Source organism: Scardinius erythrophthalmus (genome assembly GCF_964197995.2).
Source record: "Scardinius erythrophthalmus genome assembly, chromosome: 6".
NCBI lineage: Eukaryota > Metazoa > Chordata > Actinopteri > Cypriniformes > Leuciscidae > Scardinius > Scardinius erythrophthalmus.
In genome coordinates this window covers 23,810,437-23,822,161 of record NC_138226.1, presented here as the reverse complement: position 1 = coordinate 23,822,161, position 11,725 = coordinate 23,810,437, and the positions used below count along the sequence as shown (strand labels likewise).

The 11,725-nt window shown below is 36.5% G+C and overlaps 1 protein-coding gene across 1 annotated transcript; it reads left to right on the top strand.

The window, feature by feature from the left end:
- The first annotated feature begins 816 nt into the window (after window positions 1-816).
- hnmt (histamine N-methyltransferase) lies at window positions 817-10,166 on the top strand. Its single transcript, XM_081367862.1, has 7 exons — window positions 817-952; window positions 4,752-4,900; window positions 5,049-5,101; window positions 5,211-5,318; window positions 5,433-5,563; window positions 5,678-5,771; window positions 8,967-10,166. The coding sequence occupies exons 2-7, from the start codon at window positions 4,755-4,757 to the stop codon at window positions 9,320-9,322; spliced, it is 888 nt and encodes a 295-aa protein (XP_081223988.1). The 5' UTR covers window positions 817-952; window positions 4,752-4,754; the 3' UTR covers window positions 9,323-10,166.
- The last annotated feature ends 1,559 nt before the right edge of the window (window positions 10,167-11,725 follow it).

The window sequence follows — 11,725 nt, the reverse complement described above, 5'->3', positions numbered from 1 at the left end:
ACCCTACCCATTAACATCTACCGTATTATTAAGCAGTAATTAGGAGTTTATTGAGGTAAAAGCCGTAGTTAATAGTGAGAACTGGACACTAATCTAATGTGTGACCAAAAAAAGTCTATATTCTAGATCTCAATTGACTTTAATGTCAGATTTTGTCTGTTTCCAGACAAGTTCATTAACATGGATAAACTGAATGGATGCATTCATGAATGTGTAAGCATATAAACAAATGGATTAATGGATTTGTATTTTATAAGCCATATTTGTCTTTATTGTTTTATTATTTTGTCTCACAGCCTTACTTGTTCTCAATTACTTAATAATGGTCTGCTTGTCATTATGTGGCCTAGTTTAATAACATGGATTGGACACAAGTTGAGTGTTTTGTGTCTTTACCATATATATAGTGTGCTGCAATTTCACTTGTGAAATTACACCGATGAGCACTGGAGGGCAGCAATGAGCAGGGCACGTTGTATCGTTTCAGTTATATTGTGTTCCTGTCAAGTGGCATGTTGATGACTTGGAATGTTATACAATATGTATGAAAAATCAAAAAAAAAAAAATCATTTAAAAATAACCTTTATTGTTAATTTATTTGTAAATGTGTTGATTAATAAAAAAAATATTCGGTGGTGAACAGCCTAATACTAAAACATAATTTTAAGTAGAGCAAAGCCATGAGTTTTCATTTAAATTGCTCCCTAGATAAGGGGAAATGGAACCGAGATTAAAAAAATGAATATAAATCATTATATCTCAGGACGTGTTTTATAAATTTAAATATTAAGAGCTTCTGTTCTAGTGTTAGCCCTGCGGCTTTAAGGGAGTGGGCGGTGCCTCGTTTTAATGGGCGTGGCTGAGTCTGTGTCAGGATGTGCGTGTGCCACGGCCCAGCCAGCGTCCCACTGCTCGCACCGGCAGTGTTGAAAATAACGGATAGAAGTGAAGGTAAGCTGCTGCACACTTCTGCTTTCTCCGTGTTATATAAGATAACGGATGCTTATGCGGCGGCGCACATCCAGTGTCAGTCACCTAAAGTTAGAAATAATGATACAGTAGTAAAAATGGGAGCGAGTCAATGAACCTGTTGAAGAACAATAAATCTCATCATGCTAAAATCTGAATGTGATTTACACATTACAGGACAGTGATGTTATATGACTGAGATTGTAATGTCTGACGCTTAACTACTGTAATAGTCTCTATTCATAAATGCAACACATTTTTGTGTGACTTTTTATTCGTGCCATCGATTTGAGATTATACATATTTCACTGCAATTCATATTGTAAGCATATAATTGAGACTGAACTACTTTGCATTTCCTATTATTTCTTATTAGTTTTGTCCCCTTTTGTTTAATAATTTTATATTAGAACAGTGATGACAATAATTACTTAGAACAGTGATGAAAATTAAATAAACAGTGCTTTTCAGGTGTATAGGTAGATCTAACAGCAGTTAGATACAGATTAGGTATAGAAATTGAATAAAGTAGCCTAATCAAATATAAATAAACACTGCATAATCTTCACTGTATAGATGAATCCTTATTAAAGTTACTCAATAAAATTTATTCAGTCAAGAGCTTTTTTTTGTAGTCAGTCTGTTGTTTGATTAACGTTGAAAATGCAGCAGGAATATTATGCTGCTGTCACTTTAAGATTAATGCACGGATCCAATATACTGATACTGTCACACATGCATTTTATTTCTCCACTGTTTACGTTCACTTAAGACATAACCGATAGCCTGGCAATGGCAAGCCAGACCTACATCAAGATGTTAGATCTGGAAACTCACCTTAGACACGGCTCAATCCGAGGGGCGGGATAAACGTCTGTCTTACAAATTCCCTCTGCACGCAATAGGACAGCGCTTAAACCAACCAGAGCGTTTTCCCAACAGCGGAGCTTAGTTGATAGATTCAACTTTTGCCATATCTGGCCGGCAAAACGACGAACACATCTTCCTTTTTTTAAAGGTCCCATGACATGCTACTTTTTGTAGGCTTTAATATAGTCCTTAGTGGTCCCTAGTACTGTATCTGAAATTTCTTTCCAAAAATTCAGCCTCGGTGCAGAATTATAGCCACTACAAGCAAGTGCCAGAATGAGCTTCCTTCAGACGGGCCGTTTCGGTGTCTGTAGCTTTAAATACTAATGAGGAGGAGAAAGGCGGCGCAAGGTGGAGGGTGGGTGTGGCCATGACCATCTTGCGCAACCGTACCATGCATGTTTGTTTACGCTGGATATATCACAATGGCACGATGACACGCAGTCGTTCAAGCATTTCAGTTTGACAAAGAATCTGATCCGGATGGAGAAGCAACGGATGAAGAAGTTGCAACTCAGCGACTCCAGCAGGACGTTTCCGAACGGTTAGTTTAAAATATTATGTCTGGATACGGTACTTTATTCGGATGGTTTATAGTTATTATCATGTAGCTAACGCTAACCTACTGTTGCCTTTTCATGAGAGATCTGTAACGTCTGTAATTTATCATGCGGATATCGCGCGCGCCATATAACCAATAGGAAAACGGTTAAGTTATCTAAATAACAAAGAAATGTACAACACTCGCGTTACAGTATATGTAACTTGATGCTGTCTACCTTTACATTAGCGCAAGTAACTGCATTGCTGCATAGCTAATGTGACAGCCACATTACGTGTAACAAGCTAGGTAACCTAAAACAGTAAAGCAACACACTTATATATAATTTGTTGACTTACTTGTCCGACGTTCAGCAAGCCCAGCTCTGTATTGACCATTCGATGTTCATTTGTACATCCAATTATTGAGCAATTATTATGCTTCGCTCGCTCAAAAGCCATGATATCTCTCGTGGACAAACTAAAATCGCGCGTGCGCGTTCTACTTCCTAGCTCATTTCTCATGGGCGAGAAATATTCTCTGGGCGGGCAAAGCAGAGAAAGGGGAGGTAACATTCCTCCTTATAATGTCATAAGGAGGAGATTCAAGATCAGCGCGGTTGAGCTTCCATTTTCTCAAAGGCAGAGAAAGATAGCAAAAGCTCAATTTACACTGATTAAAATTTCTAGAAACTTTGGGACCATATACAGGCTAGGGGAACTCATATTAATGTTAAAAAACCTCAGAAAGTGGAAATTTCATGTCATGGGACCTTTAAGAATGACTTAAGTGCCGTTCTTTGCTCTTTTCTCAAAGAAAAACTTAACTCCTCCAGAGTCACGGCCGAAGCCGATTCGAAAGACTGTTCTCCATCAGCAGCCGCCATTCTTTGTTTTCAAGTAGCAGCAGGTAACCGTCGCAACTCTGTCGTCATTATGTTAAGCCCGCCCCCGCCTACTCTTCTATACACGACGTGATTGGCCTGACCCAATTTAGGTTTTTGCAGCTAGAAGGTCTATTGAGAGTTGCTAGACCCCCCTGGCTGCGAAATACATTTTTCTGCCGCTAGGGTGCGTCTAGATTTCTAGGCTACATAACCGACTATGTTTACTAGGACACATGCCAAGATGAACATTTAGACATCATAATTTTGTGTGAAATTGTCCGTTTAAGCACAAGAAGACGTGAACGAAACAAATGTGCAGTTTGCGCAGACAAAACTTTTCACATAGCATGCGCGAGTTATCTTTCACATCTTCTTGCGCGTGAATGTTTAAATTGGCAAGGGTTAAAAACACGTGCAAATTATAAACTTTCAGCACTGGTCCTATCGGGACAGTTACAGTTCTGTCAACGAGCCCTTCATGTGCTCCCTCTTTCTCTCACAGTGTATGTTAGATAAAGCGACAGGGGCCCTCAAAGCCAAGCGACGGTGTGTAAAGCCAAAGTCCCTTTCAAGGAAAGTCTGTTCACTCGGCGGCCATATTTGCAACGCCTCTGGGCAGCTATTTCGGGCATCCAAGACTAAGTCCTATCTATTTGAATGGGGGAATACTGAAATCTCAAAAAACGCTTGCCAAACTCACAGTTAAATTACATATTTAAAATCAGCAACAAAATCTGACATGAACTGTCCCATAAATGGTGTTCCTTATGCTCAAATAGAGTTAAAAAGGCTAATTTTTCAGGCTAGACGAGCCAATGCGCATATGCAGTCCTTAGCGCGAGTCTCAGGTTTTTACAGGAACCAGAGCTTTTAACGGCAGCTGCTGTGATGCAATGACTTTATTAATTAATACTCTTTTACGCAGGACGTATTCCGCCATATTGCACGTTGCATTTTCTCCCATTCATAAGTAATAGGAGTGAACGTCTTTGAATATATATAGTCATTGGTAAAGCTCAGCAGGCAATGAAATGGAACAGTATGCTCTAAACTTATTTTTTGCCTCTAACTTAATTACAATTAAAGACCATTTTTAGTCGCCTCTCGTGAAATTAAGTCGCATATGCAAGTGATTTACTCACCTAAAATAAAACATAAAAAATGACTGATGTAATTCTAAACCTGTACATTCTGCATAACATTAAAGAATATATTTTAAAGTGCTTACCATTGACTTCCATTTTATGGATAAACAAAAAAGCAAAAAAAAAAAAACTTTATATTTATGAATTTGGCAGACACTTTTATCCAAAGTGACTTACATTGCATTCAAGGTATGCATTTGATTAATTCCTGCTTTCCCTGGGAATCGAACCCATGATATTGTCATTGCTAGAACTTCTCAAAATATCTTCTTCTTTGTTTCATTGTTGGGTGATTCAGAACCCATTTTATCATTCTAAAACACCAGTTGTATGTTTCAGCCAATGAAAACCATGGCAGCTCCATTCAGATCACTTGTGGAAGATTATCCGAGATACCTCAAATCATTCGAGCTCTTTCTGGAGCGCTCATCAGAGCACCAGTGCATGCAGGACTTCATTCATAATACACTACCAGACATACTGACAAGGTGCTTTATCATTCTTGATAAATTTCATATTTTATTCATTTAGCCTGTCCCTAGCTTTGTAATACAGAATGTGCCAGCAGATTTAACAATGACATGATATAATAATATGATCTTGCCCTTATTATATTCTCTCTCGCTCTCTCTGCAGCATTGGAGGGGGAAGACCCATTCTCAATGTAATAGGAGTAGGGAGTGGAGCAGGTACACTTTTAATAATAACTGAATTATTAACATTCTGTTTATATCATCATTTCATATATCAGATTTTAATAACAGAGTTCTCAGTCAATCATATTCATCTCATTTCCAGGTGAGATTGATCTAGAGATGTTCACTCAGCTACACCTGAAACATCCACATGTCAAAATCAACAATGAAGTGGTGGAACCAAGCAATGACATGCTGCACAAGTATAAAGGTACCAAACATTTTATTGCTGCTCATTTAGGTTAATCATATTATACGCTTTTACTAACTCTACCAGTAAATGGCTATTTGTGCTGTTTTTCTTTCTTTAATTCTTTCTGTTCAGTTCGGGTATCAACCACTCCAGGTCTTGATCACATTAACTTCGCGTGGAACAAGATGACAGCGTCTGAGTTTGAAAAACACTGGCAAGAGAAAAACTCTGGGAAAAAGATGGACTTCATTCACATGATACAGGTTTTGACTTTTTCATTAATTTTATCGACTTTAATTTTAGTTATATTAATAAGGTCTGTTCATCAAAGATGTTTTGTTATGTTTGCAGAATATTAATATCAATCTGCTCAACAGATGCTGTACTATGTCAAAGATCCAGAGGCCACTGTTTCATTTTTTCGGAGTCTTCTAGAAAAAGATGGGAAACTCTTGATCATTCTGGTGTCAGGTACAGTTAGGGTTGGGAATGGAAAATCGTTTCTAATTCTGGAATGGGATACTTAAGGTCAGGTACCGGAAACTTATAGATCCCTGTGTGCGTATTTTAATGTGGTTTAAAACCATTAAAGCGCAAGAGAACTCGGCACTCACGTGCTGTTTTCTTTACTTTACACACATTCAGAACGTGCGCTAGGGGTGAAACGTACACAAAACTGACGGTTCGGTACATACAGATTTATAATAAAGACAGATTTATTCAAACATACATTAAATAATCAAGACATTACTATTAGGTTAAGTAAAATATAATAGGCTAATATAGTGCATATATTTAGCAAAAGAGTTTATTTCTATTGCGAACTAACAAGCTGTGGACACTGAATGACTTGCCTGAGGTAACATGCTACGTGACATTGTTTACAAGATGTTTTATTGACGACTTTCCGCAGATGAAACGCTGATTGATCGATTACACAAGATACATTTCAATAAGTTGTTCTGTATCTTTATCTATACCTTCATATGTTCATTCATGTTTAGTAGTGAATAGGAAGAGATGATCGCGTTCACTTGCGCTCTGCGCTGCCGCTTGAACTGAGTGTCTATACTGTGATCTGTCGCGCCACATCAAAGAGCGTCAAATCGGCTTTTTTTATTTACATTTCATGATAAAATGGACCGGATTTGAAAGATGACACTTTGTTTCTTATCGAAAGTAATAAAAAGCGCAGCTTATTACAATTACTGGTGGTTAGGCTAATGCTGTATTAGCCTAATGCTGTTAGGCTAATATTGTTATAATTATATTGTGTACACATAAGACATGAGATCCAATGAGCCAGGGCTGGCCAAGGCGTGTTCGGTACACCGTGAGAGTATCGCGATACGTATCGTGGGTGGTGCATCGCAGTTTTTCGGTTCGGTTTGAATATCGTTACACCCCTAGCGTGTGCACAAAAAGCCGTCTCTCATATAGTCCATGAATGCTGAATTAAGTTCTCTTTTGTGTCTTCTTGCACTCAAATGGACAAATACACACAAAATTATGTAAAAAATCTTCGTAAACAGTCAGTTATGTCTTAAGTGAACGTAAATAGTTGAGAGAAAGAAAACTCATGTGTGACGCCCGTTTCACACATACTCCGTTTGCAGTGCGTATGCGGTGCGTATTTTTTTCCGTACCTATGTTAACAGGTTAGAGCTTTCACACCGCACACGGTTGCAGTCCGTCGATCCGTTCCAGTTGCGGTGCGTGTACAGCAGTGCAGAGATCGTTTCCGCACCGAGTCTATTTTTGCTGTGCTGCACGCGCTGAATTAAAGTGACAGCGCATGTTTCGTGGTCAAAATGAACACAGATTGACCTGACAATGTAGTAATTTCACCATAAATGCGATTAATTAAATAAAATGTAGTAATCGCACCATAAATGTATTTAATTAGATACTACTTTTTTCACTTTAAGACCGGGGTAAAGCCAGGAAAGCTACAATTTACCTCAACAAGGCGACATAATGAACAACTCATTCGTGGAGGTGGAAAAACAAGTTCTTTCTTTGTGACATGCAAGATTTATTGTAGCCTATTAAAATTTTAATGAAAAAGAAAATGCATGAGAGTCGGCTGTTTTTGTCAATTTTAAGTTTTAATTTAAAATGTTTGCGATTTAATATAACTAGCCTACATGGTTAAATATTTGACCACTTGCTTGAGCAACTTAATAGAAGTAATGCATTAAATAATAGGCTGACGTACGTTGTTTAAATTGTGTTTGAACGTGCATACGTCTAAAGAGTGTGTACAAAGAGAATTGCAATGCTGAGACGTTAAGACCGGGGTAAATCAAGGGAAAATACAATTTACTTCAACAAGGCAACATAATGAACAAAACTCGTCTCATTCGTGGAAGTGGAAAAACAAGTTCTTTGTGACATGTAAGATTTATTGTATAAAGATTTAAATTATGCAAAAGAAAGGATATGAGTCTGCTGTTTTTGTCAATTTTAAGTTTTAATTTAAAATGTAGGCTATGCGAAGTACATGGTAAAATATTTTACCACTTGCTTGAGCAACTTAATATATAATTATATAGAAGTAGCCTAATGCATTTAATAATATGTTGTTTAAATTGTGTTTAAACGTGAATACGTCTATTAAATGTGTACAATGTGTACAAAGAGAATCACAATGCTGAAAAAAAACTTTTTTTAAATAAAAGTTGCTGATAACTTCTGGATTTGAAATACAAATAGTGAGTATGTATTTGTGGTATAGCCTACAGCAGCGGATCAGTTACGCACTGCAAACGCAGCATATGTGAAAGCACTATTGCGCGTGCTGCTCCTGCACTGCATACGCACTGCAACACGCACCGCATACGCACTGCACACGGAGTATGTGTGAAACGGGCGTAACAGTATAATGGATCCATGCATTAGACAGTAGGCTAAAAAACCTGCTGCCATCTGTGTCATTACTGTTTATCAAAGAACAAAAGAAAGAGAAAATCACTTACAGATCTTGACTGAATAACGTTTGTATCTTTAATAAGGATAAGATATATATATATGCTATATATCATTTGTAAAAAGAAAACTATAAAGTTTTATTTTACATTTGACTTCCATTTCTGAACTTTGTTCAGTTGGATTGATTTGTGCTTTTGCTAAATTGTTCATTTGTTCTTATTGTATACTGTATACTTGTCTTCAATAATGTTTGAAATTGATATTAGTTAGTCTATATTAGTTAGTTGTCCTTTAGGCTATTGATTTTTGTTCATGGTATTCAGCTGCAACAGAATGTTTTGCAAAAAGACAGAATAAATCATTTTGATATCTAAATGTTTGACTTTTTTCCATATTGTAATCGGAACTGTGATTGGATATGAATCCGAATCGATAAGCAGAATCGGAACTGGAATCGGAATCACTAAAATTCAAACGATACCCATCCTTGAATTCAGTAGATGCTCCGAGGTTAAAATTTTGCTTTAACTCTATGATCAGATTCAGAGAAAATGGAAATCAAATCAATATATATTCAATCAAAATCCATAGTTTGTGTATGTAATGGGTTTCACATTTTTAGGGCAGTGCAGTGGGGTCTAAAAGTCTGTAACAACTTTTTTTTCTGGGTTTTTTTTTTTCTTCTGTTCTGTTTAAAGAAAAAAATGACCTTAGTTTTGCTTTTGCTCTTCATAGGCGAGAGTGGATGGGGCAAATTATGGACAACCTTTAAACAACAGCTCTGTAACACTGAGATCAGCCAGTGTGTCACTACAGGAGATATAAAGACTTTCTTCGATTCTGAGGGCATCCCCTACCGTAACCATGAGCTTCTGTCCCAGATGGACATCACAGAGTGCTTCACTGAGGGAGACCCGGTGGGAGAACTGATGCTGGATTTCCTGACTGAGGTGATAGAGTTCAGTAAGAATGCTCCTGAAGACCTGAAGAAAGGAGTGCTGGACTTACTGAGACATCCTGACTGCAGTAAAGAGGTGGACGGCAGGATCATTTTCAACAACAACCTGGGAGTATTAGTGGTTGAGCCGTAGATATAAAGCAGTAGCTTTATATCTCACCTCCACGAAGCCTTTGCAGTTAATATTCAATGTAATACAATGGTTCTGAACTTTTTTTGTCTCCAAGGCCCCTGACTGTCCTCAACAATATTGAAAGGGAACATGAATTTTCCAGTTATTTATGATTTACTGGATAAGGATTAAGGATGAGGATTTGGTAACACTTTATTTTACAGTGTCCTTGTTACATATATGTACTTACCATAGTATTAACAGTAAATTACATGCAACTAACCCTCAACAAAACCCTAATCCTACCCTAACCCTATAGTAAGTACATGTAGTTGCTTAATATTACTCAGTACTTAAATATATAATTACACTAACAATGACACCTTAAAATAAAGTGTAACCAAGGATTTTTACTCAATTTTAAAATTTCTACCTCATAAAATATTTTAGAGCTTGGCTGCGGCATTACTAGAAAAAATTATAATTATTAAAAATGTCTAAGTTTGATTTTATTAATTTATATAATTTTTCCAGGTCTAGAAATCACACTTTTAAAATGAGTCTACCGCATATATCTTGGTTTTCAATACCATGGCAAACAGCCATTGCTGAGTGGGTGAATTAAAATAAGAAATATATTGATTTTTTTTTAGTAATGTCTTATTTTAAATCATTTTAAGTAATTGTGAGGCCTACTTTGGAAGTTTGGTCTGGTTGAGAATCACTGGTCTAATGGAAGTACAAAATATCTGTATTTTCTCATTTTTTGAAATAATCTGTTTCTATACTGATTTCAACAGAGATAATGAAAAAAGTAACAGTAGCATATATATTTTAATGCTTTTATTAAACTACTGTCTCCTCATTCTAGGCACCTGCTGTTCTAAAGCATGTGTCGATATTGTTATGGGTGAAAATAAACAGGAAAAGGAAAACCAGAGAACAATGCATAGTTTAGCCTGCATCAACATCAAACAAAGCTGTTGATTTGATGAAGCTGTTGATTTTGAAAAATGAAGGCCCGTGTAGGTGACTGGCGGTTCATATTCATAAAGAGACCTTGTTGCACAAACTCCAGTATGAGTAATTCTGATGCTCATGCAAGTTTCACAAAGCATGTACAAAGTACAACCTTTGTATATTGACTTAACTCATAGAGGGTCAAAGAGTTTATGACTTTACTACAACAGCCTTTATGATGAAAGAGATGAGATTGTATTGTTTGGTGACTAGTTGTGTTGTTGTGACCTTATACCTCATTTAGGTTTGGAGAGATGTTTAATGCCTAACCAGACAGGACAAAGGTTGTATAAATCTATACTTTTCAAGGTTAAAGATACATGCACTTGAAACTTCTACTACAAGTATGTTTTATTTGGATACTGCCTGCAATGGGCCTGCCGTCCCTTTGTGTTTACTTACAGTATTATTCTAAAGTAACTTGAATATTGTCTTGTGTCTGCCAATATTTCAGTATTACTGTCCCACATGACCACAAAACATCATATTAAACCGATGTGAATAACTTTAAGTGTCAAATTAAAACATAATACCGTACCAAACAAATCCTTTTAAAAACATCACTGCTCATTGAGACGTGTCTCTGATGAAATTCAGCCATGCTGTAAAACAAAGGTAGAAGTTAAGACAAGCCTGCCTTGAAAATATCAGGATCAGACGTTACAGCGTTGAATCTGGAGAGAGAGAGAGGTCTTTGATGACTGCAGAAACGACAGAATTTAACCAGCTGCTCACACCTTTATCAGCTCATCCAGAGAATTATCAATGTCTGACATTGTTACTTTCTGACGTTGCTTGCTTTATTGAATAATTTGTTTGAATGCTTAATTTATATATATATATATATATATATATATATATATATACATACATACATACATATATATATATATATATATATATATATATATATATATATATATATATATATATATATATATAAGATTGTCAAAGTTACTAACATTACCACCATGTAAAATCAGAAAGAGCTTTTATTGCCAAGTATGCTTACACATACAAGGAATTTATATTGGTGACAACAAGCTTCCACAGCACAGACAGAATAACAGCGACAGGACAGATGATAAAAAATTAAATAATTAAGTAAATCTATAGAATGTGGCATTTTAATGCCAGTGAAAGGTGCATTTCCGCTAACTACTGGACTGAACTATATGGCGCACAGGAGAGCAATGGCATCTGCTACGATTTCACTTTTAAATCGGGTAGGAAATATTATATTGGTTTTCTCCTGAAACTACCAGAGCACTTGGAAAATAAGCAAGCCACATAGACTTATTTATGTGTTCACTTCTTCGAAAGAAAAAAGTGATGGAACGACATGATGGTGAGCAAATTATGACGTTTTTTTGTTTGTCTGTTTTGTTGCTATAGGATTAAAGT

Excerpts from the sequence above, each read along its gene's own strand:
- hnmt (XM_081367862.1), top strand. The coding sequence starts at position 4,755 with ATGAAAACCATGGCAGCTCCATTCAGATCACTTGTGGAAGATTATCCG. Across the intron at positions 5,102-5,210 it reads AGGAGTAGGGAGTGGAGCAG|GTGAGATTGATCTAGAGATG; the intron begins GTACACTTTTAA and ends TCTCATTTCCAG. Across the intron at positions 5,564-5,677 it reads ACTTCATTCACATGATACAG|ATGCTGTACTATGTCAAAGA; the intron begins GTTTTGACTTTT and ends TCTGCTCAACAG.